This window comes from Lepidothrix coronata, unplaced genomic scaffold (assembly GCF_001604755.1).
Source record: "Lepidothrix coronata isolate B3197 unplaced genomic scaffold, Lepidothrix_coronata-1.0 Scaffold73, whole genome shotgun sequence".
In the NCBI taxonomy this organism is placed as follows: domain Eukaryota; kingdom Metazoa; phylum Chordata; class Aves; order Passeriformes; family Pipridae; genus Lepidothrix; species Lepidothrix coronata.
This window is the reverse complement of record NW_016690253.1, coordinates 3,966,408-3,993,488: the sequence shown is the minus strand read 5'-3', so window position 1 is coordinate 3,993,488 and position 27,081 is coordinate 3,966,408. Positions and strand designations below refer to the sequence as shown.

Here is a 27,081-nt window from a genome sequence, read left to right as displayed (position 1 = left end):
GCTCGTGGGTTCCATGCCAAGTTCGCTTCCCACTGGGACACGGACCACGAGGTGACCGGGAACAATCACTCCCTTTGAATCCCAGTGCTCTGCACATGTGTGATATTGGCAAGAGAAAAAAGGGAGGAGAAAAGATCCTAAAAATGGAATTCTGCTGAACTAACCCGGGCTCCCGGGAGCAGCTGGTGTGGCCTCAGCTTCCCTGGAATCCTGAACCACCCCCAGAGCAGCACAGGGACCCCAGCTGAGGGGCAGCAGGAGACCCCAGGGCGCGGCAGGACTCACCCTGCCCCACTTTCATGACAATCTTCATGGAGCGCGTCTGGCAGACCCCTCCTTCCCGGTTCTCCAGGCCATCCAGCGTCCCGTTGGAAGTGGCTGCAAGAAAAGAGAGGGAATGTTATATGAGGTTCCTGGGAGAACAGGCGGGCAGGCACCCACTGTCCCCTGGCACCACTGTGCAGGTCAGATTCTCCATGGGCACCACCAGGCAGGTCCCCACCGTCCCCTGGCACTGCCAGGCAGGTCCCTGCTGTCCCTAGTCAGGTCCCTGCTGTCCCCTGGCACTGTCCCAGCTCCCCCCCAGCACCTCCCACCTGAGCCCACGTTACAGCCACATTTTCACACCCCAGTCCAGAGCCCACTGAATTCCCAGCTCCTGCCCCTTCAAAGCTGCCTGCAGCAGTGAGGACGTGATCCCTCCAGCTTCCCCTCACTGCCACATCCACACAAGTGAGCCATTCTCCCTGCCTGCACCCTCCTCCCCCTTTAATTCCTGGATAATTTCCTTTGCTCCTGGTGCAGAATGGGAACACTTGCATATGCACAGTTTAAATTATACATCTCTAATTACACCCTGTGCCTCGGTGAAGAATGTAAACTCAGAGCCCCAGTGGGCTCCAGGGGCTCTAATTGCAGGGCAGAAGTCACTTAAATTCACATTAACTTTTCGCTGTAGCCAGCACAGATTTTGAAGCCTTTGGATCCTGCGGGAGCGCAGGGAACCGCACAGCTCCTGCTGCCATCCCGCAGGGAACAGCCCCACCCTCCAGCCCTCTCCCCACAGTGGGGAAAGCTCAGGGCGGGGGGGACAGGAGAGATCAAAAACCCAAACCAGGAGATTGCAGAATTAAGCACCTAAAGGGCAGATTCTGCTGACCACACTCAAAAATCTGGTTTTTGACCCCAAAAGGACCCTGGACACAGACGCTGTGCCAGGTGTGGAGCAGCACTGGCACACAGCCAGCCCTGCCCAGGGATCACAATGGTTCCCAAACTGGCACCTCCATCCATCGTGGCATCCCAGTGCTCCACCAAATCCAAGCACGGGGATTTATTCACCCAGGGAAGCAACAAAACCCAGGCAGAGCTCAGACACGGCGTCGGGAATGTGATGCGAAGGAGAATCACGGAGCTACGGGGATAGTTTTCCAGACACAAGGCAGGACTTGGCCGGCACGGCACAGCCAACACCTACCCAAGCCTCAACACCAAAGCTCAGCCCCGGGGTTTCAGGTTCCCTGCACAGCCCAGATCCTGCCTCCATCCTGCAAAAACGGGGGGGTGGGAGGGCAGGTGTCCAGTGGAAATTTGGGATGAATCCATTGGACCCTGCTGGGTGTCAGTGAGGGGATAGGAAGAGGCTGGAGTACAGAGCAAGGTCGTCCTTCCGCACTCCCCTTCCCACAACAGGACCCTCGGGTGCCTCCATGAGCCTCCACGCTGGGTTACTCCAGAAAGCACATCCAGATCCCGCTGGGAAGCAGTTCCAAGTCCATCGGCTCTTTCCAAACACCTCTGTGCAATCCAGGCTCTCGTCTGAAGCACCAGCAAATGTTTTACTGATCACAAAGTCCTTGGGCCGAGTTCTCTCCTCTCCCACGGCCCCTGGGATGGAGCTGTGCATCCAGGCAGCTGGGATCCGCTGGCGGGTGATCCGACGGGAGCACTGTCAGCACAAATCCCCACACAAACGCCTGGGAATGCGGAGGAAGGCCCCCAACAGCCCGTTCAGGCTCTTCAGAATCCAACCAAGAGGGGCCTGAGCTCAGACTCCCCATAAAAACATCTCAGGGAGAGAACTCCAGCAGAGAGTACAGCAGCTCAGTTGTTGAAGGCCAGAGGCACTGGTTTGGGGGTGAAATAAGTGGATACATCCCAGCTCACGGCACTGAAGCTGCTCCATGAACAGCTTCCCACCTTCCCAGCTCCATGCCACAGGTTGCTCCATGTCAAAGAGGTTCATCCATTCGGGGAGAACGGGGCAGTCTGTAAAAACCAGGCTCTGCGAGGCCTCGTGAGTCTTGTTTATAAATAATTACCTAATTATATCAAAACGAGGTACAGACAAATCGTGGCTCAAGTGTGGAAGCCAGGAGATCCCACAAAGGCAGCAGTGACAGGAGACAGCAGTTCCTCCAAATAACTACAGAGACGCTGTGTCTGGATACAACAAAAACATTAAAGGTCCAAAGAGGACAGAGGGAGCAGCTGGAGTCACAGGGACGGAAGCTGAAGCCACAGGGATGGCAGCTGGAGCCACAGGGATGGACAAAGGGACACAGCTGAGCATCTTCCTTCCTGCCCCACACACAGGACTTGGGCACGAAGGTTCTTCTTGTTCTGCTCGTGTTAATGATGAGGGAGAAAGTAGCTTTGAGAGGGAACCACCTGGAAAAACTAAGCAGTTGCTTGAGGTAATGTAAAAAGGAGCAGTTAGAAGGGCAAAACACTTGTAAAACCCACAGTGATGGTCTTGGAATGGCCTCTGGAAACAGGGACACGCTGCCACGCTCCATATAAATCCACAATGGGGCAGAGCAAAGCTGGATGCTCCACACGGCTGGTTGGGCTTCCAAAAGTCAAAATTCCAAAATCCATCCCAATGGTGAAGAGTCCAATGGCTGGTGGGTTTGATATGAACACGCAGGACAGAGGGATGTGCTGAGCAGCAAGTCCAGCAGGGCAGGGGCTGTGGCTGGGGGTCCCCAAGGACCCAGAGGTGAAGGCTCCTCCAGCGTGGTTCCCTGTGAAGTTCAGCCATGGAGAGCTGGTCCTCCCGCTCTGTTTCCTGCTCTCCCAGTGGAGGAAGCCCAAGCAGGAGGCTCCAGGATCAGGTCAGCCCAGGTCCAGTGAAGACATGGGATCCAGGAGGCACTCGATGGAGTCCCGGAGCGCCTGTGCCACTCGTTCAGGGTGAGCGCAGGTGACACCCCCAGTCCTCAGCTGCCGATGGAATCCAGCATCAGCAAACCCACAGGAACACTGGAGGAAAAGGTTAAATCCACAGGCACAGCAGCAGCTGCAGGAGAGGTGGGAGAGCCCTGAGCTGGAGAGAGGAGCTGCAGGGAGGCAGCAGGAGGCAGAGCTGTGACACCACGGAGGGACCAGGCAGGGAGTTGGGAATACCCAGGCAATAGGAAATGGCAGGTCTCAAACAACACTGTCACCTCCACTCACCACAGGAGCGAGGCTCGATCCAGCTCCAGCGACAACGAGTGTACAGGAGCATTTTCCAGCCCTGTTCCACTCTGGAGGGATTCACGGGTTGGCTGTAGGGCTGGGAGAGCAAAAACAACCTCTGGCCAGGTGACTTCCACTGAGAGCAAGGCCTCTCCCAGCCCCCAGAGCCATCAGATGCCTTTCCCTAATGGAGCATTAAGCCCCTCTGGTGAGTGATGAGGATTTACCAGTGATACCATTAACCATGTAATTGCTTGTCAATTTAGAGATGCTCAGCCACCATGGAAGCACAGACAGGACCTCCACTCCTGGCATTCCTCACACCAAGTCCAGCCTCATGACACACACCAGGAGCCAGGATAGATGACTGAGAGCCCCCACAACCTCTTAGTCCCATCTCCAAGCAGGCCATGGCATGTGCTCTCGCATCTCACTGCTTCCCCACACCAGCACTCAGTGTTACCAAAGCTTTTCTTCTTCCCCTCAAAATATTTCAGAGGAGAACTCGGGTTTTGGCAGATGGGAGACGCTGGAAGTAATACCTGGCAGGAGATGAAGGCAAGGGTCTCTTAAATGGTCAGCCTTGGACAGAGCGAGATGTTTGGTTTCTCTCCTGGATTCCCTCTAGCAGGGTTGCGTTATGATTTGGGCCCCAAAGCACAATTAATGTGCTGAGACTGTAGCGAATCCAAGTCTCTTTCCTTTTATTGCTCTTAATCACTCTTCCATCTGTGCACCACAGCCCTGCTCCAGACCCAGCCAGGCACGGTGTGGCCGCAGCCCGGACGCCTCCCCCAAGCCCCCCTTACCCCCAGACCTGCATAAGGTTCGTGTTTCCATCACTTTAGGTGAGGTGACTGCATCCCACCGGCACCCACCGGTGCCCCGCAGCCTGACCCCAATCCCAACAGAGCTGAGGGACCAATCCTGGCAAGGGGCAGATGGTGCAGAGCAGCCTTGACTCAGCCAAGACACTCGTGCCAGGCTGAAAGACCCTCCTGGCACAGGTGAAGACCTTATGGGTCACCCTTGAGACATGTCTCACACATCTCCAGTGTGCTCCAACACCGCCACAGATCCTTGCAGGAATCCACAAACACTCTACTTAAAATAAAAATCCATCTCCTGCCACCTCCCCTCTTCTCCAGGTCCTTCAAGTTGTTTTATGTCCCTTGGTGCTGACACAGAGGTGCTGCACTGGCGCCCAATCCATCACGGGCACCGAGCTCCCTCCTCCCCCATCCCAGCCAGGGCTGGCACCCCAGGGGACACGGAGCCACTTCCAGGTCACCGAGCAGAGGCACCCGCCTGCTCCGCTGCACACAAACTGCTCGGGGCCTCCAGAGAGCACGGCTTGGTTACAGCCCCTTCTCCTCCTCCTCCTCCTCCCTGGCAGCAGGGACACGCAGCCCCCGCTCACGGCATCCCGTTATTATTTGTATTAATATCACTATCACTGCTACTTCCTCACTGCCCTGCTGTGGGGAGATGAGCCCCCCATTTCATGCACATCCCGCCACCCCACACACCTCCCCCCACCCTGCACACATCTCCCCAGCCCTTTCCATGAGCTCCAGCACATTGGCTGGGGTGTTTGCCAGGCCTGGGGCAGGGGCTGTGTGGGGGGAGCCCACCCCACGCTGTCAAGCTGCCAGCGGGGCCGGCAGCAGCTTTCCAGCCTTCCAGCCTTCCCGAGGCAGCTGCGCCGGGAAGGGGCCCTCCGGCCCCCGAAACGTGTGTTTGAGCCAGCCCGGCCCTGTCCTGTCCCCGCTCGGCACAGAAGGTGCAAGGCTTGGGTTTCACACACCCTCCTGCCAGCTCCAGAGCTGCTCCAGAGCTGCTCCAGAGCTGCTCCAGCCGCCCGGTCCAGCATGGAAAGAGGAGGCTGATCCTCGAGCACCGCTGACCCCAGGAGTGGCCCCATTGCTCACTGACCTGGCATCAGGGGCACTGCCGGCCCATGCAGCCAGCACCAGTGCCATGGAGCCAACTGGGATCGTTTTGTCCCTCCCCACCTGTACTGGGAAGGTGAGGGAGCCCATCCCTGCAGTCACTCTGCAGACAGCCAGTGGAGCCCTGGGAATCTGGACATCCCAGCCCACACTCCTGCTCCAGCAAACACAGTGGGAAAATCACCAGTTCAAATGCACTGCTGGAAATGGGAATGAAAATCGTCGCAGAGGGTCTGGCAGGGATGGGGTTCATCTCCCCCTGGCCAAGGCCAGCACCCCCAAAATCAAATTAAAAGGTTAAATTAGCCCCAATCTTTATAGGGAGTGGAGGGACACGCACAGTACAGGGCTGGCAGTGTCAGCCAGTGACAGGGGAAAGAAGAAGGGAGGAGAACACACACCACTGATCCTCACCTGCTACAGCTCCACTCTCTCAACATGCTTTCCTGGGGCAAAGGGAGAACAACAGCAAACACTTTCACTTAAGTGAAAACCTAATTTCCCATTAAATCAGCTTTCTGGTGGAAAATTATAACCAACCCTAATTAGTATCATAATTAAGAGTCACTGTTATATTGCAGGGAACCTCATCCAGGCCGAAAAGCACATCTTGGCTGCAAGACCACAGCTTGCTGACTCTCTCACAGGCCCTTTAGCATCAGCACTGCAAGCTGTCCATGTGGATGAGCCGTGGAAGCATCATCCATTTCTGCCCTGCTCCCTGCCCAGCACAGGGGGAACACGGCACTAAATAAACCCTTTGTCTCCAGGTCTATCCACCCCTTCCACAAAAACTACGTGTTGCTGGAAAAGGAAGATGATTTGTGCAGAAAGATGATTTGTGCAGACTCTGTGGCCGCCCCAAGCAACTGGTTACAGGTCAGGAAGAAAGTGCCACGTAATTCCCCACCTGATGCTCTGCCAGAGTCATTTGTGGGCCCCGCTGGGAGCAGGAGGGGAGGAAAGCGCTTATTGCCTTTTAACAGGGTGTAAATCTCTCCTGTTAGGTAGGAAAACATCTGCAAGATGACTCAGAAATCCCTTGGGAAGGGGATGGGGATGGACAGTGCCATTCTCAATGCCAGCTCCTCCCCACATGGAGCCAACGCTGCCCCCAAGACCACTAAGGGCTCCAACCTCGCTCCAGTGGCTCAGAGAAAACTCCAGGTTATCAGGGATGGAGAGGCTGATTCATGTGCAAATGTTCTGGAAGCTCCAGCTGCCTGGAGGAGGTGCCCTGCAGCAGGCAGGGACAGGAGCTCCGGGAGGAAACCCCACTGCAATTAAAGGCAAACTTTGCATAAGCATCAGGAACCTGCTGGAAGTGGGGAGGTGACATGGGTGCAACTCCTGGCCCAGAGATGCAAATAATCCCATGGCTGGGAGAGGAGCCAGCCCAGGCACTGCTTCTGCTGTGGTCGTGCACCCACAGGAGCCCAGCTTGGAGCAGGATCACCCTTGGCTCCCAGTGCTTCACCCCACAACAGCTGGAGCAGGAGCTCACTGATCCACTGCTCCCAGGGAGCACACATGGCAGGACCCCAGGCTGGTCTCAGCCCTCTGGCTCCAGGACACCAGCACGGCACCAAACGGTCTCCAGCAACACCCTGAGCTGCAGGATTTAGACATTTCCAGTACGTGCCAAATAAGCCCCTGATTATCCAGACAAGGACTTGCCCTCTTGCTGAGTAATGGTGGAGAAAGGGGCCTCTCTGGCCCCCAACTTAGGGAAGATCCCACTGCAGAGGGGGGAGCAGCTGTGCCCCGATCCTGCTGCTCCTGCAGCCGCCTCTCCCTGAGCTGTGTAACCCCTGCTCTGCACTGCCAGGGGGGATCAAAGAGCACAGCCATTACACAGCAGCAAGAAAACCAGCAGTCCCAGGGCAAAGAGGCTTGGAATGGAGAGTGACACCAATCCACTCTGGAAAGGTGAGATGCCAGAGGTGCCTCACACCGCTGGGCAGCCCTGCCTGCATGGCTGGTCTGGTCTAGAGGTGGACAAACACAGATCTTTAGAAATCAGGTGTGGAAAAGGACCCAGCACACACTGTCATGGACCCTTCCACACCAGGTCAGAGCTGTAGTGGTCCCTACAAGCCTCTTCCCCGCACTTTGGCAGCTACGGGAGCAGTAGAGTGCAATGGGGATGCCAGGGGAAAGCCCGGGGAGAGGGTCTGGATGAAGAAGTGGTTATTTTAAAAAACATGCCAAGGAAGTAGCTGCCTGCACTTATCCATGCACAAATCTCCTGGATGCACCAGTATGCCAGGATTTGTTTCAATTCCTTGTCGAGCTGATGGCTGCTTCTGCCTTGAGAGTCTCTTAATTAAAGTTTAATCCAAAAGGAGCCACGTTATCTCTCTTTCGTGTCATGGAGGAAGCCCTCAGAAGTGACCACTGATGAAGAGCCAGATCTGCCAACGCCTGTGCAGCTGCAGCTCCAGGAGAAGCCCTGGGATCTCCATGTCCTCCTGCTGCAGATGTGCTGGGGGAGCAGGGGCTGCAAGGGGAGGATGAGGAAGGGGAAGAGAGGATGCACCACAAAAACTACAGGGCTGCTTTGCTGTGGGCCCCCCGCCACAGCTGCTGAGGGAGCAATTCTGGGGGGACAGGCAGATTCCCAATGCCCCAGGAGTGGGGGCAGAGCAGGATCAGGCAGGTGATGCAGGGGGAGATGTCACTTCTTCACTGCCATCACCCCTGCACTTCACTACTGCTTGTCACTCTGTTTTCAGGAGCACTGAGGAGTTAAACACGTTTTATTTTCTACTAATGGGTCGTGACAGTGCCAAAGAGACACTCTTGAAAATCGTTTCTGGTGGGGAACAGCATCCTGGGATGCAGGGAGCCCAATTTCCCGGGCAGACACAACCCAGTGGCCATCTCCAAAACCCTTGGCTGTGCCAGGGCTGCGGGCAGGGCCAGGCTGCCCAGCAGCCAGGGAGTTAAGCGGGCACCGGGACCCCCGGCCGGGTGTTTGTGGCAGGCAGGGCCCCCCGGCCCCAGAGCAGATCAAAGCACAGGGAATTTACCTCCCGGCCGGGTGCAGGACACCGGCCCTTTTGGAGGGGGCTTTTCATCCCTATTAGGGCCATGAAAGGCTGAGCCATGAGATCAGCTGCCAGGGGCTGTCCGGGGACAGTGCTGAGCCGAAAAGGTCAGGAGGGAGGAGGAGAAGAGAAAAGAGGCAGAGGCTTAAGGGACAGGGCTCAACAAAATCGCATTTACTGTGGTCACGGTCTTCAGACAAGGCTCCAAGACAAGGAACCGCGTGTTGTCTAAGGGCCATTATTTGGGTTTGACATGTCCAGAGCCCGGCTTTGAAGTCGGGAGTGGGACACGTTAGAGATCCACCGGCTCCCACGCGGCATCTCCCGCAGGAGAGGGTCCCACCCACCCTCTGCCATCAGCTCTCAGCAGGACAGGGACAGAGAGCAAAGCCCCAAAATCAGATGGATGCCACCAGCCTTTGCTTGGCCCAGGTATGTGACAGGTATGGCCAAGGACTTGGCACGCATTTGGGGGAAGAATGAGGAAACCGGTTAATTGGGTTTTTATCAGCAGAAGTTCACAGCTCCCATCACGGCATCAAACGGCACTCGGGCTTTCAACTCATCTCCACCAAACAAGTTGTGGGATGGAAGATGAGGAGCACATGAAAGTGGCCACATTCAAATGCAATCAGCAAAGAGCTGGCGGGCTGACAACCCCCCCGGGCACAGCCCCCATCCCAAGGAACCAGGGAGGAAATTATCAAATCCCAAGGAAGGAGCTCCAGCGGCCCCGCGGACACACGCTGGCACCAGCTAAAGGCTTCCCAAACCAACGGAAGTTGGAGGAGCACAGCCAGAAAGGCAAGTATGGCAACGTGTCCCAAAAAATTCCAAGGGAGGAAGGAGCAGCTGGAGTCCATAGGTGACCCCTCTCTCCACACTGAAAATGCTGACGTAGCGCAGCCCAGGGACGAAGCCGCGTTGCAGCGGCAGCGCTGGTTTACAACAAATAACTCTTGCCAGGTTAAGACTAATTGCATCTAAAAACAGAAATGCAAGACAAGGGGTTTAACGCAACCCTCGGTAATACATCCGCTCCCGCCGGATCCCGCTGCCAAAAAGCGTTAGATTGGATTACGGATGTTATTACATCAAAAATGGATTGAAGGGCTTAAAGACTCCCAATAAACAGCAAACGCATTGGATTTATGGGGAAACATCTACCAGAGCCTCGCTTTTACTTCAGCATTGTCATCAAACAAGGCCTTTGTGCTTTAAAGAGGCTCAGGGGAGAGGTGAGACACTGCAGCCGTGCCAGGGGCTTGCCAGAGGGACAAGTGAGAGATCCAACCTGGAAGAACACCTTGGCACTGCTCACCACATCTGCAAACAGCTGCCTGGAGAGCACCGAAAGGCTGATCAAGGTTTGTCTGGCGGTCTCCATCATCCCACACCCCACTGAACACAGAAGGGGCTTCCAGGACCACCAACAACCCCAAAACCAAACAGAGAACGAACTGGGGAACCGTGTCCGAGGATGGAGCAAGTGCAAGGCTGAAGAACACGCCACCAGGCACATCCCTGCCAGAGCACAGAGGCACCAGCACGGCTGGGCACCACCAACACCCCTCACAGACCTGACTGAGCTGAAGATCATGGAATCATGAAATGGTTTGCATTGGAAGGGACCTTAAAGATCATTCTGTTCCATCCCCCGGCCATGGGCAAGGACACCTCCCACTAGACCAGGTTGCTTCAAGCCCCATCCAATCTGGCCTTGGACACTTCCAGGATGGGGCATTCCAGAGATGGGCTCAGTGACCTTTAAAAGTTCCTTCCAATCCAAACTATTCTTTGATTCTCTGATCCAGAGCTCTGACATGGCAGGGAGCCACACCGGGAGCTCCTTCTCACACCGCCCTGCTGCCAGGACATGGGGATTAATGGATCTCTATCCAGGCACCTCATTACCAGAGATAGTGAAACTGGAGCAAGTTCAAAGAGGAGCAGCAAACGCAATTAGGAGCCGGAGTGAATTAGGAAGGGAGGTGCAGGGAGCTGAACCTGCAGGGCTGGCTGAGCCCTGGCGGGGCCGGAGCTGCCCATGAGCATCCCGGGAGCACAGGCACCAGGGAGAGGGAAGGCCACTCCAGTGGGACACAGACTGCCATGGAAACAAGGAAAATCACCAGAAATCCACAAAACCAAGGTTGAGGAGAAAGGTTGGTATGGCCACACTCCCACACATGTGGCAGGGGACCTGCAGGCCCGAAGCAGGACCCCCACCCCACCTCTGGACAATATCTTCCCAGAAGAGTCCTCAGTTTCCCCCTTCCTGTGTCCTTTTGCTCCTGCCAACCCAAAATGCAATTGAACAGATAATTTTGAAGCACTGGGATACATTCCTCCCTCCCATTTCAGCCATTCACAAGCCACCAGCCTCTCCACCAGCTCTGCAGGGACAGAAGGCGGAGGAATCACGTGCCTGCCTTGATCAGGATGCTGTGAATGATCCAAACCTCACTGCTGGCCAGGGAATGGCAGAAGAACCTGCATCTACACACCAGTCTGCAAGTACAAACCACCCTGGAGTCCCCATGGATGCTCCCAGCAGCCTGCCCATGGCTTTGTGTTTGGCCCAGGAACCACTGAAAAGACTTCCCTTTGGGGAAAACAGCAAAAATTCCTTCCTGTTGGACCTCACCTTCCTACCTCCCACACAGCACAGCAGGAGCAACCGCCCAGAGAGCCACCAGCACACACTTCCCTCTGTCTGCCCATGGTGCAGGATGGTTTTGTAGGGAGGGGATGGGATGCCAGGGACAGGGAATCCCACCCAGGCACCAAAAGCAGGCAGGGAAGCACCTGGGAGACCAGGGATGGAAGAAATCACAGCCTGTCATGGAGAAGAACACCCAATTCCCAAATTCCCAGCTCCTCTGCCCTCTCAGCACCCCACCCTGGGGATGGTGCCTAGATCCTGCTGGAGCCTCACGGTCCCCCCGAGCCTCTGCATTCACCATGGACCTGCAGGCAGGAGATGCCACATCTTGTTCTTTATGGAAAGGCTTAGGAAGAAGCATCACCTTCCCCTGCCCAGCCTCTGGAGCAAAGATGCTTTCAAGGAAAGCCTGGAGCTGGCGTGGAGGGGGCCAGTGCGAGGCTCCGGAGAGGACAGGGACAGGGAATGTCGGCTTTCAAAAGCCTTTTCATTGCTAAGCCCAGGGCTAGGGCCGTGTCCCTCCATGATAAAAGTGTCCCTAAACAAGGCTTGGCATATCCAAAGCGAGGGCGAGGAGCAGCCCTGAATGGGAGGGACCCCGGGAAGCCCCCGGCTCCTGTGGGCAGGTTTTCCAGCGGCACACGTCCTGCTCCCCTCGGCTTCAGTGGCGCTTCCCTGGCTTAGAAATGAAAAGGAAGGAAAAAAACCCTTTGTGTGTCCAGGCAAAGCTCGGGGAGAGGGAGGGGGGAAAAAATGGGGGGACAAAAAAAGACAACACGTGGGTGGTCTGCTCGGGAGACTTTTGACTTTGTTTTTTTGGCTATTTTATTTCTTGGCAGAAAGAACTCCTGGGGCTGCTCGGCAGAGGGTATGGCCAGATCACAGGAGCATCCTCAGCCCACCCAGGGGCCAAAGTTCAGCTGGCAGCTCCCGGCTCCAAGGGGTTTCGCATCAAAGCACGGAGGAGTCAAGAGAAATTAAAGTCAGAAACGGTCCAAGGAAGGGGCAGAGGGCAGTGCCGGCCCCCCGAGGGGAGGGGGGACACCCCACAGGGATGCTCCGAGCACCCCGCTCGCTGCTTCCCTAGACAGCCTGAAACTGGGAAATAGAGGATAAATAGGATTTTATGTTAAAAAAATGAGCTTAAAAGGCTCAGCCAAACATCCGACAGGACGCACAGCCGGGATTTTGTAAACTGTGCTATGCCGGCTTTACAAAATCCAGGCTGTGCATCCCGTCGGATCCACACCGAGCCAGAGCCGGAGCTGGTCACCTGCAGTGCCCCAGGTGTGCCGGCAGTGTTGGAGGGGAGCTGGCACCGACCCAAAGCCACGGGGGCCCTTGGGGAGCCACGTTTGGAGTCGGCAACACACTGTCAGCTGCTTGTGAAAACGCCTCCGAAAGCTCCAGGAGGTTGATTTTCACTTGAGTTTTTGTGTGAAATGAAAAATGGCTCCTTAAAATTTGGCTAATTCAGAGGCTGGTAAATCCCTCTGCCCCCACTTTCCTGGACTTGGATGACATATGAGGGATCTCACGTTTCTTCTTCCCAGTGCTTTGCTCCACTTCTGAGCTTGTTTTGGGGAACATATTTGTCTTTGAGGGCTCTTTACAGCCTGAAGGTCCCATGGGATGTAGCTCAGAGGACCCCTTCTTTCAGCCCTCGTTAGTTTGATGACCCTATCAATGCTTGAACTTGACCTCCAAACACAGAGAAGCCACTGACCAAGTGCTTCAAGATGTTTGCCTGACCCAAGGCTGTGATTTTGGCCCCTCTTTGCCCTCTTTGCCCACTGCGAGCAAAGCTTGTGTTGAATCAAGCCTTTCATCAGCTGAGGGACCACAAAGGGCTGAACTTTGGCATCCCAGGGCCATCAGGTTGGTGCCAAATATGGGAAGGAGATGGGAGTCTGCATGGGAGTTGTGCCAGGGCTTTTGGCAACCCAAACCCATCTCTGCGGTGCCTGGGCTGGAATGAGGGCTTCCTGCATCCCTGATGGCTGCAGAGCTGGTGTTCCCTGAGTGACAGGTGATAGATGTCCCCAGGCTGGCACAGGGACGGTGACCATCACTCCGGGAGAGTCCGGCCCGGCAGTGACTCAGCCCACGGTCGCTGCCAGCACCGCGTTGTGCCAAGCCGGCTCAGCGGGTTGTTGTGCCAGGTCCTCCACGCTGTCACCTCTCCTGTTAGCAACACCTTCCTGTCTGACCATCCAGGAGCCACTCTGGCATCTCCATGGCCACGCAGGGAGCAGAACCACCACTCCCAACCCACTCAGTCACATGTCAGGAAGCACTAAGAACCATTTCCCATGACAGAACTGAGGGCGGCTCAGGGCTGTCCTGCCAGAGCTGGGCCCGGTTGCTTCCTCTGCATCAGGTTTATTCCCAACTATTCTGCAGCACAACTCCAGCCCCGGCCGGGCTGGCGGGGGATGTCCACACCGGCAGCCTCACCACGACACTGCGCTACGGCAGAGCCCCTCCTGCCCCCAGCTCTGCCACGGCCTCGCCGCCCCCTCCTGCAGATTCCAGGCTAAAAATACCCTGTTTACGGAGGGGAAAGCAGCGGCTCCCCCAGCCGGCGCTCGCCTCCCACGCGGGCGGCTGACCCCTGTGCCGGCTGCTCGCCGGTGAGCCCATGGCACGTGACGGCGAGGGAGCCGAGCCACGGCCACCGTGCCCTTTGCATGCACGGAGCCAGGCGGGAACAGCCAGGCTGAGCAGGACAGGAGGGGAGGAAGAGCGAGCTGGCAGCACTGCCTGGACATGGCCGAGCTCCCCAGCGTCCTCCTCCATCCACACCAGAGCCAGCACAGGCGGATACACCCCAGTGCAATGGTCCCCTGCATGCACAAACAACAGGCCCCAAGAAAATTCCAATGTCCTTCACTCTCCCCTCCATAAAAAGCACTAAGACACAAAAGGGACAGGACAATGTGCAGAATTCTGCAGCCATCTGGATCACAGCACACACTGCGCACCGCTGGCACTTCCCGCTGCCGGAGCTGCTCTTGGAGGCAGCACCCACGGACAAGGACAAGCATCTCCTTGGACACCATTCCTCTTTTTCCCAAGTAAAGTCCTGCAAATGACCTGTAATGCCTCCAGCAAAGATGGCAGCAAAATATAAGCTCCAGGCGTGACAGTGCTCCGGACACACAGAGCCAACCCTGCCTGGGGACATGTTCCTGCTCCTGGCCACAAGCGGGGCAGGGACAGCAGAGCAGCCAGACACGGACCGGTGACCCCACTCAGCCAGTGACACATTCCTCCCCCTGCTCCCATCCAGCGGGACATATTTTCCGTACGTGTCAGCTCTTTGCACCGGCCAAGTCACACACAAGTGCCTGGCGACACTGTCCAGGCGCCCGCAGCCCTCCCGAGCCAGGGCCGGTGGCGAGGAGGAGGAGGGCGACTCACATGTGATGAAGTAATCCTGCTGCCGCTTGAACTCCAGGCCCATGTAGTTGGGGCTGAACTCCTGGAACTTGATGGTGAAGCGGATCTCCTGCTCGGGCCGGTTGCACGTCACCAGCACGTTGGGGTCCATGACGGTGCTGCAGGCATCTGCCTGCTCCTTCCTCACCAGGTACAGCTTGTAGTACTCGTAAGGCTTGGACGGCTCCGCCTTGGGGCAGATAATGTCCAGTTTATCCCCAATCTCCGGGTAGATGACCAGCCCCTTCCCAGTCATGAACCTGAAAGAGAGGAGGGTGAGAGGTTACCACATGCTGGAGCGGGAGCCACACCAGCCCATCCCACCCCACTCACAACATTTATTTTGTGCTTCAACTCTGCTGCTTCCCCTCTACAAGATAGTTGACACCAGAATTAAGTTCTCCTCTTCCCTCCCCATCCCAGCATATAACAGAGCCAGTGTGGGCTCCCTCCAACAAAACCAGGGCTGGCTTGGGTCAGTCCTGCTCGCCAGCCATGAAAGGGCGGGCACCCTTCCCAGCCCCAAGCCTGGCATCCAACAGGGAATGGAGTCTTCCCACAAAGGGCTGAGGAGCAAGCGGGCTGGAGACGCCGTGGCTCTGCCCGACGGCCAGGCAAGGAGCTTCCTGCAGGGACAGGCAATAATTAGGCACAGGGAGAAGTCCTGACAATGGGGCGCAGGGAGGGATCCCTTCCACGCCCCGGCTCCCCAAGGAATTCCTGTCCTTAAATGGAAGGGAGGGAAGCATCCTGCAGGACAACTTCTGCCTCACCAGGCTCAACGGCGTGCCCAGGAGCGTGGGAGGACCGGATGGAGAGGAGCAAGGAGGGAGGAAAGCTATTCGGGGCTGGAAGGCAGGGCATTGGGAAGGGAAGGAAGGCAAGATGCTGATAATTAGCATTCGGATCTCGTTATGGTGGGGCAAGGCTCTGATTAGGTTTTTCCAGCATGAAGGAGAGGATTAGGGCAGCAAGGAGGGAAGCAGCAGATCATCTACTTTGATGTAGGCAACAAGCGTTCCTGATGGGAGATAAGGTGGGAATGGATGTTCCTGCAGAGTTATCTCTGCTGCAACTCCCTCATGTAATCTGGGCATGGCAAAAGCCAAAGCAAGTGTTTTGGCTGCACGGTCACGCTTCCCCTTCCGCTCTCGGACACGGCCCATCCTTGTCCCAGTCCATCCTGGCGGCTGGATGGGGTCCGGGACACCTTCTGCCCCCAGCCAGCTGCTCCAGTTGGAGCTGCAGGCTCCATGGAAGGAAGATCAAACACACAAAACCAACCTGCTCCGTGGCTCCGGTACAAGTCTTAGCAAGAAGCCACGGAGCTGGAACCAGCAGCAGGCCTCTGGCTGCGGGAGCCCCACAGATCCACATGCCAGGCTGGGAGCTGGCAGGCGGAGCCAGAGCCCACGCACCCCCCGATGCCCTTGGCACGGCTCCGGAGCTCGGTGCCAGCTCGGTAGCAGCGGGACAGACACACAGACATCATGTGCACCTTGCTGCCAGATCAGACGGGCAGCCGGGGTGCCCGCCCTTTCCCAGCCCAGGAGAGTTGGCACAGGGATGGTGGGTACAGTCCCATGGAGCTGGATTCAGGCAGGTTATCCGCCCATCCTCCCTGCGCGGCTGCAGCTCTGCCTCCACCATATCAACTCCAGCAGTATCCAAAGCAGCTGCACAACGGGGCATCAGGCACAGGGAGATGGCTGGGATCGTCCCAACCCTGGCACTGCCAGTACAGCAGGGCTTTGGCCACAGTAGGTTTGGGAAGTGATTAAGTTTTACACAAGTCATGATTCTGGCAGAAGGTGACCATGAGAGAGTTGGGAAGTCGACCCCTGAAGGGCTTTCAGGGATGCAGGTGGGATGCTGACCATGGTGTCAGCACGGCACAGTCCGGCTCCATCCGCGGCACTACCGGCAGGTAAGCCAGGCTTCGCTTCACACTACCAAGTAGGTCACCTGGCCGGTGGCCAGCACGGGCTTCCAAAGCCTCGGGAGCGATAAAGGCTTCCCCACCCACGGCCGGAGCCCTGACGCAAGGCCGGAGCGGGGCAGGAGCAGGGGAGCAGCCCCTGCCCCTCCCTCCCGGCCGCAGACACGCAGTGCAAGTGAACACTTGCACGCTCGCCCCGGGTTCCCACCCCGAGAGGCAGCTGGATCCCACACTCCACGGCTGGGCTGAGTCAGAGGCTTCCTGGCACAGGATTCTGGAGTGACTCAAGCTCCCTCCTCCAGCCCCTGCCAGCTCCCTCCTGCCCAGAAGATGCCAAACAGGAAGCCACAAACAAGTCAAGCAGATGTCTTGCACCGCCGGAGCAGGAGGAGAAAGCTGCTATCCACCCTCATCTCCATACCAGGAGGACCTATTAAACCTCCATGGCCAAAACCTTGGCCAACACCTGCAAACCAACCGGTCCCCACGACACCAGCCTATTGGGATGGGGCCAAGCAGATTTTTAAACAGGGGAAGGGCCATGAAGCAGCCGGGGCAGCTGAGAACATCCCAGCACCACATCCTGCTGGCAGCTCCTCATCTGAGGAACTCCAGGACCAGGGCCTACGTTTGGTTTATTTGTTTAAAGGATAAAACAACAAGGTGAGTCCCTGCCATGACCGCTCAGTCCCAGCTCCAGAAGCACATGGCTTTGGCCTGGAAATTAGCCCAGGAACATCTTCCAGGTCTCCTACACCAAGCAAGACAGAGCCATCTCACCATGCACGGGGTTTTTGAGGTGCTCCCTCTGACTGCTTCTCTCTGCCAGCCACATTCCCCCCCAACACGTTTCCCTTTGTCCTCCAATTTCCCTGGTTTTTTCTCCTCCATTTCCCCCTTAGTGTCCTCTCTCTTCTCCAAAAGCAGGGCTGTTCCCAAAAAATTTCGCTTTGTCACAAGAACAGCTTGTAATGACCATCCTAGAGAAGACCAAGAGCTCCTACCATGCAAGAGGTCAGTTCTACAGGAAATTCTCCTTTAAAATATTCAGTAAAAAGCTACATTTATCACAAGAAAAAGAGAGGAAAAAAGGAGAGTCCAAAAATTGTCGTGCGTTGGCTGAACGCAGGATTGCAGCCAGTTCTAGGGACAAGGAAATTTAGTTCAGAGGGATGGCTGAAGACAAAAAGGAATTACACTCTTGACTTGTCTTCACAAGGACACGTCTTCAGATTTATCTTAACCGGGAGGAATGAACAGAGCAACTTCTAAATTAATAGGGAAATTCATCGTGCCCTCAGAGCACCCGCTGTAATGTCAGGGAGGGAGGGAGGGGGAAATCTGCTGTTCCTCCATAAAATACAGTTTGATTTCCCTGTTTTAAGGTGGGGAGGGAAAAAAATACAAGGAAAACTAAAATTTAACTCAAACTTAATGCTGAAAAACAGCTTCCACCTTGTATGACTCTCCTTTACCTCGCCCATCACTCACAAGAATGGTCCAGCTTTATTCCTACCCCACCTCTGGAAGTGTTCAAGGCCAGGTTGGATGGGGCTTGGAGCAACCTGGGAGGTGTCCCTGCCCATGGCAGGGGGTGGAACAGAATGATCTTTAAGGTCCCTTCCAACCCAAACCATTCTGGGAGTCTGTGAGTGGCACCGTCACCAGCTCACAGGTAACATCCTTCCTCCTGGAGTCCAAGGGCGTGGGAATGATTAACTACAGCCATTGCAGTTTAAAACAAGTACTTTTTGCCAGCTGAGCAGGTGGAGAGCACTGGCCATCACTCCACTTATCGGCAGCTCCACCCCTCAAAGCCCCCGGAGATGGTTTTTGGGTGGCACCCACGGCTGCCCACCCGCAGAGCCGTGCTGGGACCATCCTGGCCATCCCAGCCAGGCATCCCCCCACAGCCCCCGGCCCCCAGCTCCCGGCCCTGCAGGTTCCCTGGGACCGATCAGGTGGCGGCGTCCAATTTCCTCATTGTTTCAGGAGGTGTTTTCTGATGGGAAAGGTGAAAAGGGTATTTGTGAGCCTTGTAAACCGATTCCTCTGAGTTGGGTAAACAACGGGAGCTCTGTTGGCAGCGGGATGTCGGGATGCTGGAGCAGAGAGACGGGATTAAAGGGCAGCCTCTCCCCTGCCCTGACTTGGGGGGCCGCTGCTGGGGACCCCCAGCCCTTGCAGAGCTCCCCCCTCAGCAGCACGGAGGGCTATGCTCCCTTCAGGGCTCCAAACCGTGGGACCCGATGGACTGAGCGGGGTCTATAGGTGGGACCTGCTGGAAGAGCAGTGGACTCAGTGCCTGTGGAGGCAGCACCCTGACATCACAGAGGGGGGTTGCTGGGAGAGGAGGAACGGGGCAGTAAGAGATGAGAATCCCTTGGAACACAGCGTGGGCCCAGGAGGGAATGCAGCCCCTGTGCCCCTGGCTGTGCCTCAGCAGGAGCTCCAACACACCAAGGCAGCAGTGCTGCCCAGGCAGGCACAGACCAGCCCCGCCGTGCCCGCTGCTCCTTCCGTTCGATCCCAATCCAGCCGGGCACAGATCCACACACAGGGATGAGCAGACCCTATGCAACCACAGGCAGGGCAATACCATCTTCCAGCAGTGGCTGGAAGCTCACACCTTGTCTTCCAGGAGGAGCAGCCCCATGAGGTGGTGGGGCTCCCAGTAAACCACCTGATGGATCAAAATCCCATGGCTTCCCGGGATGGCTAGTGGGACACCAGCCACACTGAGCAGCTCCAGTAGCACCAGGGTTCCTGCCACACCACAGGGATGACCTGCTCCTTCCCACCACTGTCAGAGGCTCTGCAAGCCCAGGAACACAGGGTGAGGAGGAAAACCTTTGGTGGGACAAGCTCTGAATTCATGTCGGGCATGAAACCTCCCTCCTCCACACACCCACCCCGTGCAGGCTCCTCTCCTCCATGTGGGAACACATGGATAGATATGGATAAGCCAACATGTTCACAGCAACAGCTGCAGACACAAGTGTCCTGCAGACAAGTCATCTGGAACCTTAAAATCCAGCAGTCCTTCAGTTCTTCCTTAGGGGAGACCAGTGAACTGCTTAAAAACATATTTTTTTAAAAAATGTGTTGACACACTTTCCAACCTCTCCTCTCCCCCTGATCCAGGCATTCCTTGCACCATGTCAACTACCAAATCTCCAGGGCAGCATCACCTTTCCCCACATCCACAACACACGATGCCCCTCACCTGACATCAGGCTTTGCAGCAACAGAACAACATTTACCAAGAACCTGCTCCTCGCAGAAGACGCTCTAAAGCCGATGCTGACATACATACAAGATGACATATGCTAAATGCTGTTTGCTTCAAAGAAATCCAAAAATAACTGTATCTTACATGCAGGACATGTACGTCTGGCAGGGAAGGCTGACAGTGCCCGGCTGAGCGAGGCCTGCAGGAGCTCTGTGGTTTTCCTGGTGTCTGGGCAGCTGAAGACCCCGTGGGCCCAGCTCTCCACACCAACAGGTCCTTCCAGCCAGATCACAGCTCCCACGAGCCACCGCGGCTCACACCCACTGGGAACCACCTCACAAAGGGATGGGAAAGGCCCAGATCCAGTAAAAAAGCCAAAACTCCCGTATGAACTGGGTGTGTGCTCCTGAAAAGCACTCCTGAACCCTGCGAGAGCTTTGCTGGTGCCCAGACACACCAGGTTCAGCCCTACCCCTCTGCCTCGCTCTCCCTCACTTCCCTGGGACACGGCAGCCATGTCCAGGCACTGGGTACTCTCTCCCGGGACCCTTGGCTACCAGCCAGAGAAATCAATGCTGTCCCCAGAGGAGTCCTCCAGACCCCAATATCACAGAGCTCCAGCCACCGGAGGGGCACTGCACAGCTCGCGCTCCCACCATCGCTCCAAAGCTCCCTTGCTGACACCCAGGCACCGCTGCCCTTGCCAAGGTCTGTGTTTTCACCAAGAAAGAGACATCGAGGGGGTGGTAGCAAACACTGGGATGTCTCTTGGGTGGTACCATCACAGCTGGAGTCAAACAGCATCACTAGACAGGGACGAGTACACAGTCCCAGCTTGAGCCAAGAGCATCGGACACCCCATGTCACAGGGACAGCCCCCCACCCAACTCACTTCACCTCTCAAGAGCTGAGGACAACCAAACCCGAGGAATTATACACTAATCCCAATGGCCCACCTTATTCCAGTACACCAACAGCATCTACAGCCCTTTCCCGGAGCAGTGCCAGCAGCTGGAGGCACAGGACCCATTCTCCTTTTTGACTCCCATTCAACTCTTGGGAACAAAGAAACCCCGTGGAAGGAAGTTAATTACAAGTGGAATGAAAAGGTTCCACACTCTCCTCTGCCTCCCTCTGTATCTGTCGCCTTCTCGCTCGTCCATCGCGCTCCCCGTCGCCGTAAGAGGGTAAATCGGAGCACGCGAACCCCCGCGCTCTCAGATCCCACTTCTTTCATGTGCTCCTCTATTATTAGTCTCCTTTAGAAGAGCCTTCCATCTTTTTTCCCCCTGCTAATCTATGTATAATTATTTTCCTTGCCCTCGGCAGACCTCTGCTATTTCTGCTCTGTCCTTCGGAGCCGAGGTGGCCACACAGACCCAACAGTTCCAGGTAATTCTAAAAGCAGCATCATATCTCCCCCACTCTCTTGGTCTCTGGTGCTCAGAGAGAGATTTTCCACCTTCCAGCCCCCCCCAGCTCCTCGTTGTCCCTGGGAGGGGGAACAGCCTCTGCTGAACCCCCACAGGCTGTCCTGTCCTGTCCTGTCCCCCTCCCAGACACACTTTAAGGCCCTTTTTTTTTTCCACATCTCGGGTTTAATGAGGCCCATTCAACCCTCCCAAAGACAAAAGGCCCTTCTCGTTTCCAAACGGATTTACACGACGCATCAGTGAGGCATAAACGAGTCACCATGGCAACGCACACCGGCCCCCCCAGCACCGGGATGCCATTTTCCAACTCCACTGCTCCCCAAAACCCCTTTGTTGCTTTAATGCAGCTAGGAGGCTCCTCACCGGCTGGGAAAATCCCCCACCCACCCCAAAGTGACCCCCGGGGCCAAGGATGACATTTCTGAGGTGAAGTTAAAAGATGTCCCCAGTGCAGACACCCCAGAGAGCTGCGCGCCATGACCGACTCTGGGTCATGGCCAAGCCAGGGTCTGGATTGAGCGCAAGGGACAGAAACACCAATTGCAGGGGGAAATGAAACCAAGTTGCCCCCTCTGCCCAGAAATGGGGGTGATGCCCATGGCAGCACAGTCTGTCCACGGTCAAACACCAGCCCCAGCCACAACCCTGCTCCCAGCACCTTTCCACAGGGAAGTCAGTGGTTTTGGGGATTCCCATAGCTTTGGCAATGACCAAGAGGCCACTCCAATGCTTCACATGGAGGTTTGGCAACCATGAGCCTCATGTTTGTACCATAACCCTCCCAGCCAGCCTCTCATTGAAGCTCAAGAGAGCACCTTGCTTGCTCCATGCAGGGAAGACGGAACACAGGGAATGTAGGAAGCAGCGACATCCCACCACAGCTCCTCAAGCTTTTTTCAGATGTTGCACAGTCGCTGCCATATCTCTGAAGACCAAGCCCTTACCCAACATCAAGGGGACAGCCCAGCTGTACCTGATTAGACAACAGAGAAAGACCAGAAAGAATCCATTTTCCATGAAAACACCTCCGGGGTTTCTGCAAGGGCAAAGGAAGCAGGACCCTGGTTACAGCTGCAAACCCGCAGCTTACAGATGGGTCTCCCCTCCTCCAGTACAGACCCCTTCTCCTAAGGGAGAGAGATCCAGAGCAACAGCCAGCAAGGTGACTGAAGGCATCACTTGTCACAGGGCCCAGCATGTTCCCACTCGTGGAGATGCTCTTCAGCCAAAAGAGCCACCTCAGAGCAGCACTGCCACCCCTCTGCATGGGTTTGGCTTTTCCTGTCCCTGTGCCAGATGCCAAGGCAGAGGAAGTCTAGAGGAGGGACAGCTAGCAGAGGTCACCAGGGACAAGGGATGATCCCCACAGATCCTCTCTGTCCCTGTGCCAGTTTTCCTGCCGCTGGGCTCAGGACCCCAAGGGCTTTTGGAACAGGTGGTTCAGCAGTGGTCACACCAAGGTTATCACCAACCAAGAGCCATCAGGACGCTGCAGAGAACAGGTCACCAGGCTCAGGAAAGTTGGCACAGATGCTGGCCACACCTCAGCACCCACAGCCAGCAGGGGCCACGGCAGCCAGTGATGCCCCTGGCCCCACGGCCGCTGGCAGCCAGGGCTGGCCTCGGTGACTCAGAGCCCTCCTGCACCATGGCATGCCCAAGGAAAGCATCTGAGTCCCAGATTCTCCATCAGCTCCAAGGAGGATAATGGTGGCCCCCATTCCATCGCCACACTGAGCACAGTCAAAGGCAGCACCCACAAAAGAGGAATGTTCTCCTTTGTCCCATCGTGTGCTCTGTTCCCAATCCCAGTCCATCATCTACAGGGATGGTTGCTGCTCACCCCAACGCTCTGAGGAGGAAGAAGAGAAGGGGCAGGAGGAGAAGGCTCACAGCCCTCGCAGGAGCCAGGCCTGACATGAGCAGCCACGTGCTGCTCCATCTTTCCACCCCGTGCACTCAGACGTTGCTCCCAAATGATCCCAATCCAAACCCTGTGAGGGCAGGAAACAAAAAGTGCTGGTAATTGAGGGAGTTTGGAGGAGATTTAATTGGGGCCAGAGCAGTGGCGCAGGCTGCTGCTGCCACCTGCAGCCGGTGGCGTGGGCTCGGGGGACCCCAGGCTCCCACCCGCGCCGGCCTGGGGTGCAGACGCAGAATGAGGAGCACCAGGGGTCCCCTGGGCTTGTCCCCACCCCACACACCCCCCTGCAAACTACTTATTTTCAGCACAATAAGCAGCTCCAGCAGCGACGGAACCATGGGCTTGGCCAAGAAATGCAGAGAAAAAAAAGCCATATTTTCTCCCTCGAGTTGTATCGTCCCGATCTCCCCGCGGAGGAATCTGGAGGAGCTGAGTTATCTAATTAATGCTGGCAGAAGCGGGAGGCCGAGGGCCGGGGGGCGGCGGGGCCCACAAAGCCGGCGTGGGGAGCGGTCTCCCCGCCGCCGGCATCCCCTGGCAAAGGGGCCCCTCGCTGGGAGTGAGGTAAGAGGGGATTCAAAGGGGGGTTTGTCAGGGGTTTTGTTTTTGAAAACGGGGGAGGGGAAGGGGACAGGGCTTGACAAGAGCTGACAGACAACTGAACAAAACCATAAGGGCTATGAATGGCAACACGGCGCTTTAATTGGCGTAGGAATGGAGAGAGAAGTGAGACAATGAGGCCAGGCAGTGGCAGTGGGGCCGAGGTGTGGGCAGCGGGCACTCACCTTCTCCTGCCCACACTGCCAACCCCATCCCGACAGAGGCTGGCAGCTGGATGGCCTCCATCCTGAAAAATAGCACCCAAAAACCCCAGGGAAAACATGGAAGCCGGAACGACAAAGCCCAGCACCCATCAGGCATCACAAAACCCTGACAGCACCAGAAGCAGCACAGTCCCAGCCCTGGGACGCTGCAGATATTAAATGATCCATCGGAAGCAGCTCAGGTTCCCGCTCGGCTCCGTGTGTTTTCCGGCCTCGGTTTGGCCGCCCGTGCCCTGGCTGCAGCCCCGCTCATCCGGAGGACGGGGGGCCGGGAGGGGGAGAGAGGGAGAGGCAGGTTAAAAGGGAACACGGTTGGATCAGCAGGGTTCCCACTCCTTCCCTGACCCCTCCGAAATAAAACGGAGGAGATTTCGCCTCCCAGTTCCAAAGCAAAGAATTACTTTGGCAGGGCCCGCGGCGGCGGCCGGGCGCCCACTTGGAAGGGAAAGCGGCAGGAATATGCCCAAGGAACCCAAGAGTAGGCCCTCCCCGCCAAGGCCTGCTCATTCTCATGCAGAACCATCCCCAGCCAGGACAGATCGGAGGCAAATTGCAGCCCGCCCTTCCCAGAGCAGGGGAAGGCAGGCAAGGGGCTCAGCCCACCAGACCTGACACGAACCCCACTGTTTTCCAAGATCCCCCCTCTTCCCACCTCTCACTTTTCCGGCTCAGTTGGAAAAATGAAGGGCTGAAAGCCAAGAGCTGAAGTTACAGCCAGTGGTTGGGTCCTGGGAGAGAGAGAGCCCCTCCCTCCCTTCCTCCCTGCGTCCCAGAATCCGACACCTCACTGACCCTGCACCCCAAAATCCCACGCTGCAGCCAGGAGCCTCAAACCAGCCCAAACCTCCCAACAGGACAGTGGAGACCCTCTACCCTGAACCAGACAACACTGAGTGCTGCAAGCCACTGCTGCTGCATTCCCAGGGGTACAGAACGGGTCCCCAAATCCCTCAGCACCCCCCTTCACACTCTACTGGCCACCTCCAAAGCAAGGGAGAGGAGCCACCAGCCTCCCCCAGTTTTCTGAGGACTACCACAAAAATAAAGCCCACACATGCCCTGGGGCATACACCAGCAGCTATGGGGTCCTCCTGGACTTCCCCTGGCTCCCATGGTGTCCCAGGGCTTGTGTCTCCACCTCCGGAGATCCCACTGCTCTGGGTGACAGCCCCAGAGCACCCACCCAGGTCCCTGGTAGGGCTGGGGCTCTGGCTCACCCCAAGGATGCAATGCTGCGGTTTGAAGGATTAATCCCAACATCAGGAACCGGGCAGGGAGGAGCAATCCCTGCAGAGGGTTCCCCACAGCCCGGCTGTGGGATGGCCTGCCCTGCCCCGACAGGTCTCCCGGGTTTCGCCAGCCCTGCCAGCCCCTGGCCCAGGAGCAGCGTCACCCCCCTGACTCACCGCCAGGCCCTTTGATCCCTCGGCTCCCAGAGGTGGCCAAACGAGTTCTGTCATTCCAGCTCTGTCTGGAAGCGCCATCTTCCCAGGCAGCTGCAAATCACCAGCCCTCAGCCCTCGTGTCATTACCAGGAACTTGCTCAGCTGCCACTGGCCTTGGAACTTACTGAGAGCTTCTCAACCCCTGTCCTAATGCAGGGCACGTCCACATCTGCCCACAGCTGTCCACCCCAGCTGTGGTTGGAAGGGACCTTAAAGCTCATCTCATTCCACCCCCTTCTACTAGCCCAGGTTGCTCCAAGCCTCGTCCAACCTGGCCTTGGACACTTTCAGGGATCCAGGGGCAGCCACAGCTTCTCTGGGCAACCTCTACCAGGGGCTCACCACCCTCACAGCCAAGAATTCCTTCCCAATATCCCATCTAACCCTGCCCTCTGGCAGTGGGAAGCCATTCCCCCTTGTTCTGTCCCTCCATCCCTTGTCCCAAGTCCCTCTCCAGCTCTCCTGGAGCCCCTTTAGGCCCCGGAAGGAACTCTAAGGTCTCCCCAGAGCCTTTTCTTCTCCAGGCTGAAGCAGGAACCAGGTCACAGAGTTCCTCACTCCCACGTCAGCCCCACCACTGGCACGTCATGCTCGGCCGGCCAGGACCTTCGGCCCCACTCCATGGGGGTGGATGGGGCTGGGTTAGGTCTGGGAGAAAAAACTAAAGATGAGTCACAAGACCTCAAAAGATTATTTGTTTTCTCCCCTCTTGTCCTCCTGCACACACAAACTGAGCCATCACCAAAGCCTGGAGAGCCAGCTCCGCAGGAAAGCCTGAATCCAGTCTCCACCTTCAGCCCTGGATGTCACTCAGCAGGGAAGAAACTGCCCCTTTCTCCCCAAAACCTCTCCCCAGTGCTGCCCACTGTGCTCTTTACTGTGAGGCCCCATTCAGGTGCAAAAGCCCCAATTTTCTCTGTATCTACAGCAAAAAGACAGACCTTCCTAAAGGTTTCAGCACTGGGAGGGGCTGGGACACCCTCTGCTCTCCCTCTTCTCTGCTCCCAGTTTACCCAGTTCAGGGCTGATTGGAACAGCAGCAGCTGAAAGGGGGGGGCAGGAGAGAGGCCAGCACAGCACAGGAGTGTCAGGTTTAAACCTCTCCTCCTGCCCAAAGAGATCTGGTTCAGACTTGCTTTTATTTTTAGGCCAGATACACGTACAGCTGAACTTTAATACAGTGTACAACATCCAGCTGGGAACGGGCGAGGGAGAGGAACCAGAACCCAGCACTGGCTCGGGTGTCACGGGAGCTGCCAGAGCCAGAGATCTCAGGACTCGTGCTCCTCTCTGTCCCCAAGGATGTCACTAGACATTGTTGGGACACACAGCTCCCACTCCCAGCGGGACCTTTCACAAAGCAGTAAGGAAAGCTTGAGTTTAAACCTAAAAATAACTCAGCCCTTGGGCCTGAGGGGGAGGGGGGCAGAGCACCCAGCCTGCCATCCCGCTCCAGCACCAGCAGTTTCCAATTGCCTGCGGACAGGGAGCGTTCCCAGTTCTCCCCCCGAGACAAAAACCTCCGCCTTGCCACCCACACTCATGGAATAAAGCTGGCAAGAGCCGCAGGAGAGACCAAAGTCTCCCCCAACCACATCCTGCCCCCCCCTTTGCTGCCAGATGCGATTCCCCAGAGCCTTGTCCCAAAATCCCGCCAGCTCAGGCATTCCTGGTGGCAGTCCTCGTCCCACCGCCTGTGTGCCACCGAGCTGGG

General features: G+C 56.7%; 1 protein-coding gene across 2 annotated transcripts in view; it reads right to left on the bottom strand.

Moving 5' to 3' along the window:
- EFNB1 (ephrin B1) overlaps positions 1–27,081 on the bottom strand; it is a 50,778-nt gene that overhangs the window by 6,262 nt on the left and 17,435 nt on the right. For both annotated transcript variants that reach the window (XM_017819291.1, XM_017819289.1), the window contains exons 2-3: positions 14,553–14,830; positions 286–378 (exon numbers count right to left, since the gene is read on the bottom strand). In XM_017819291.1, coding sequence (XP_017674780.1) covers positions 286–378; positions 14,553–14,830 — 371 coding nt within the window. The remainder of the gene's footprint in view (positions 1–285; positions 379–14,552; positions 14,831–27,081) is intronic.